This window comes from Botryllus schlosseri, chromosome 4, assembly GCF_051294905.1.
Source record: "Botryllus schlosseri isolate E-star chromosome 4, Bs_hap1, whole genome shotgun sequence".
Lineage (NCBI taxonomy): Eukaryota > Metazoa > Chordata > Ascidiacea > Stolidobranchia > Styelidae > Botryllus > Botryllus schlosseri.
In genome coordinates, this window is record NC_137239.1 from 8,995,171 (window position 1) to 8,999,555 (window position 4,385).

General features: G+C 42.4%; 1 protein-coding gene across 1 annotated transcript; it reads left to right on the top strand.

The window, feature by feature from the left end:
- Positions 1-738: 738 nt before the first annotated feature.
- Positions 739-2,386, top strand: LOC145436992 (uncharacterized). Its single transcript, XM_080314170.1, has 2 exons — positions 739-1,793; positions 1,839-2,386. The coding sequence occupies exons 1-2, from the start codon at positions 1,283-1,285 to the stop codon at positions 2,297-2,299; spliced, it is 972 nt and encodes a 323-aa protein (XP_080170296.1). The 5' UTR covers positions 739-1,282; the 3' UTR covers positions 2,300-2,386.
- Positions 2,387-4,385: the final 1,999 nt, after the last annotated feature.

A 4,385-nucleotide genomic window follows, 5' to 3' on the forward strand; every position in this document is an offset into this window, starting at 1 on the left:
ATTCAGATTTCATAGTGCAGCTGCCATGTAAGCGATGTGATGAAGAACAATCAGAATGCGGCTACAGAAGCAAGCCTGATAACCGGGAGAAGATTCCGAATGACACAGGATTTATTGCAGCAATCGCGGGAAGGTTGTTGGAACTGAATTCGAATGGATACGTTTCACCTGTCTTAGATCTTCCGAATTGGCTGAAGTCGTACATCTACTGTGGGGAATTTGGGAACCGCCGTGTGAATGATAGTATGGACTGACGACTGGAAATTGCATATGTTTTATTGTGATTACTGTGCCTTGATTGTTTATGCTGATATTATGTTGCTATTTTGTGGGCTAGTGAGAGTACTTTCTATAGTACCTCTCAGAATTAGAGGAGGGTGATGTAGCAGCCCTCGTGCGCCCTCTATTCGGGTCCGCTTTCGGTCATGCTCTGTCTATTCGGAATACGCATGAGCTGGTTCGCTCTTTTTGGTTGCGTCGGCCGTGCTGGGCGGTCGACGGTATTTGTGGTCGGTTACTGGGTTATTATTGGATCTGTATCGTCTGCCGGGTTGCAGTATATTGCGTGTGCTGAATAAACCTCCATACTGGACAAAGGCCTCTACAAAAGTATGAACATGAACGCTTTTTAATGCTAATATAATTTTTTGACTTTCCTTATTTTTGGGTCAATTTCGATGGCAACCTTAGTTCAAAGTCTTTTATCGGCAAACATTTACTGGAAAATCATACATGTGCTGCTAATGATCATGAGGACATGTTCTCTATATTGGCTAGGGGGCGCAATTTAATTCATTTGTCCGTTTTTGAGTCCATCATCATCACTATGAATCAACCTAGTCTATGCCCACAGAAAGAATCTGTGTATCATTTGAAAATCGCGCACCAACATATTTTGTTTCTCTATCTCTGCGCCTGTACTACAGTCCTCTCGTTTTTCGAACTTTGCATTTACTCCATGTGACCTCATAATCAGCGATACTGATCGTTGTTAAACTATAGAGTATGACTGGAGTGACGACTCGATTGTTCTCCCATTGTTAGCCGGCAGAATGGTCACGGTCAGATGGATCCACCCAAAACAGGATCGCTCAGTGCTTGTTTCAATGGCGTTCAAGGCGATTCTTCGTGTATTTCTTGAAGTTGCGTCGGAATTAGTTAGACAGTTCAACATTTAGGCAGCGGTGGCGAGTCGTTATGACTAGTGAATAATACCGTGTAGCCTCTGTTATATTTTTCGCCAGATTTAGATCATATTTCGTCACGGATAGAAATCGGCATCATGACTGATTCAGCTGCATCACTTTGGGATGACTGGGAGGGACTGACTGAAATGGAAATTGAAGAATGTTTCGAAGGACTCGATAACTGGAAAGGTGTGATTTGTGAGGAATGCGAAGCATCCTTTCCGACTGTGAAAGCTCTGAAAAAACATTACAAAAATCATGAAGTTCCCACCAGTACTTGGGATATATCTGAGGATGCTGTAATTGCTGTTTTGAAGAGGGCTTGTGTAAATACCAAAAAATACTTTGAATGCGCCCCATCATTCGAGGAACTAAACGTGATCAAAGCTGTTCCATTAGTGATACAACTCCATTCTGAATATTGCAAACTTGGTGTTGACGGATTTTATCAACATTATTCTAATATCTGTCACCAAGCTAACAAGTTGCTGGGTTTGCCGCAATTGCCAGCTTCAGCATTACTTTTGAAGATGTTTGATTCTCTCGTGTGTGGTAAAGAACAGGATCCAATCACAGAGATTGGAGGAGTCAACAGCAAGGAATCTGGTAAGTAAATAGCCTTTGATACTTTGCCTTTCCCTATGTTTTTAGACATACTTGAATATATTGGTGGAGTGCTTTTGGGAGCCATTTCTAAGCAAGCTAACGAAGCAATTGCCACATGCCTAACATCTGCAGCGCCATCGGGAAACCTCATTAAAGTGATGCAGAAGAAAGTCGGTGGATTGAAGAGCCCGTCTGAACAATTTCATGGCATGGTTCTCCGCTTTTATGTTATCCACAGTAAAGAAATGGCAAAACCCCTGAAAAAGATCAATTTTTTCAGGGTACTTGACGCAATTCACTGTGATCCTTTCTTTAACAAATTAATTCATACTGTGTCACTTCAATCTGGCTCAGACCTAAATGAGGTTGAGGATGTCATGGACAAGGCAATGAGACACTTGAATAACATCTTGTCTCACAATTTTGCAAAGTTTGCATTGCATGAGAAGCAAAAAAAGTCCTCCAAATTTTCCAAAAGTTTGCGAGATGGCTTGAAAAAAAAATGAACAATATGCTCTTTTAGTATGGTAGTTTTTTCTCTCTGTGGCAAATGCTGCCTATCCACATTGAGGTTCCCTACCTAAAAAAGGAAACCAATGCGTTGGTCGAAACCTTGACGTGGTGCATTGGCTTACTACTAATGTCGACCGGCAGACGTCTTCCTGTGTTCTTGGCAATGACAACGAGTTCCCTTCAAGTGCGATTTTGCACACTTTCAAGAAGTAAGCTCTGGCTATTGTGAGTCGAGCTCAAGCAGAACATTAACATTACACAAGGCTCTTGTTCTAGTCATCAGGGCCATAACCGCACTTCGTCAGCCCCCCCCCAAAACGTTCGTCATGAGCCCCTCATAGGGTGATAAACCCCCCAGACCCCCCATTGGCTATACGCTGTGTACCGCTAATCATCATCTGTGTTCACCGTCCGTTTAGTGGGGCAGCTTTGGTAGTCCACACGCGCAAAGCGCAAAAAATTTCAAAATTCATGATTTAACCGGTCAATATGATCGGGAATGGAATATATATTGTTATCAATTTTTATCCTCTCTCTGCCCACGTAATCAGATTCAACGGTAGACCTGAGTGAGGTGTGTTTGAAAGGGTAGGAGCCCTCAAACCTCAATAATAACTGAACATCTTCGGGTGTATACCCGTTCGCAGGAACGAAACAGCACTTGGCCAGCCCCCCTCCTCAATAAAACTTGGGTCTTGGGCTCCCATAGGGTGATAAACCGCCGCCCCCCCCCAATCACGTTGTTCGCTTTTGTCACGAAATAAGGGCCACAGTTTAGTGAGCCAGCGCGAAAATATTCGATAATTCATGATAAAATCGGTCAATAATATTGGGGATTGCATATATATTGCTATCAATTTCTTGTTCACGTTGTCAGATTTACCGGTAGAGCTGAATGGGGTGGCTTGGAAACTGTAGGGCCCATAAATAATAATTAAAGATATTCGGGCGGGCGGCCCCGTTGGTATGACTTCGTTTCATGATGTCATTTCGTGATCTCCTGTCTGTTATATCAAAAAATACAGAATCGCCCAAATGTACTAGACTAACGACGCACGTGATTTCAAATTGGTATTTCTTTATGGGCAATGGGCATACAATTTTTCCCTGCGGATTGTGGTATTTGTCTTCTGAGGTTCAGATTGCCAAGACAGGAACATTCGGCGCCAGTCATTTAGGCGCCTATGGAAAATTAAACCTATATGCATTTAGCATATATAACAAATTTTTCGGTCAGCGTAAGCGGACAGTCCTTTTTGGCCCAGGTTTTCTCGCTGCCGATCGTTCTGGCACACTTCTTGGAGTCGCATGTCACATGTTCTAAAACTTTAAATGTCTCGCCGATATGTCCATTTCGATAAATCTTGCGTATTTTGTCTTGGGGAAGAGTAGGCTACCAAATAACTAAGAAAGTTGGCAACTTGAAATCACACGCAGCACGAAAATTTTTTGAAAAAGTTGCATAAATTTTTGAAAAATACTCAATAATTTATGCTAATTCGCGAAATAATTTTGGGCCCCCTTCGAGCTCGCAACCCCCCCAATCGGGGGGTTTGGGGTGCGGCAGTTACGGTCCTGCTAGTCATACTCAGTTTCTGCGGTTATCGGACAGGCATTATATAAGACTACAAGACAGTTGCAATATTATTTGTTATATTCATACTCGAGTTTCTGCAGTTAATATAGGACATATTTTCAATCAACGATATCGTGAATTGCATATCGGTATAGTTCAAGATCTTTCCACTTGTTCACTTTGTAGTATTCTTCAGTCTTTCTTTCCATGAATTCATCTCACAATAGCCAATGCACACGAACCAGATATTCTATATAGAATCTATACCTTCTGTCATTATATTCATATACCCCCGCCTGATTGGAATCTCGGTACGTTTTGCCTGATATATCAGGGGAGCATTGAAGGTTCCTCTGTGAGCACAGGCGATTTTGGTGTGAGACAATCTCGTTACCTGTGAGACATTGACGATTTTGCTGTGAGACTATCTCGACACAGGTGATTCTGCTGTGAGACAATCTCGTTCCCTGTGAGACACCGAGGATTTTCCTGCGAGAAAATCA

What these genes read in the sequence shown, in the direction of transcription:
- LOC145436992 (XM_080314170.1), top strand. Translation starts at nt 1,283, where the DNA reads ATGACTGATTCAGCTGCATCACTTTGGGATGACTGGGAGGGACTGACT. An exon ending in AGTCAACAGCAAGGAATCTG is followed by an intron (nt 1,794 to 1,838) that starts GTAAGTAAATAG and finishes CTATGTTTTTAG; the next exon opens with ACATACTTGAATATATTGGT.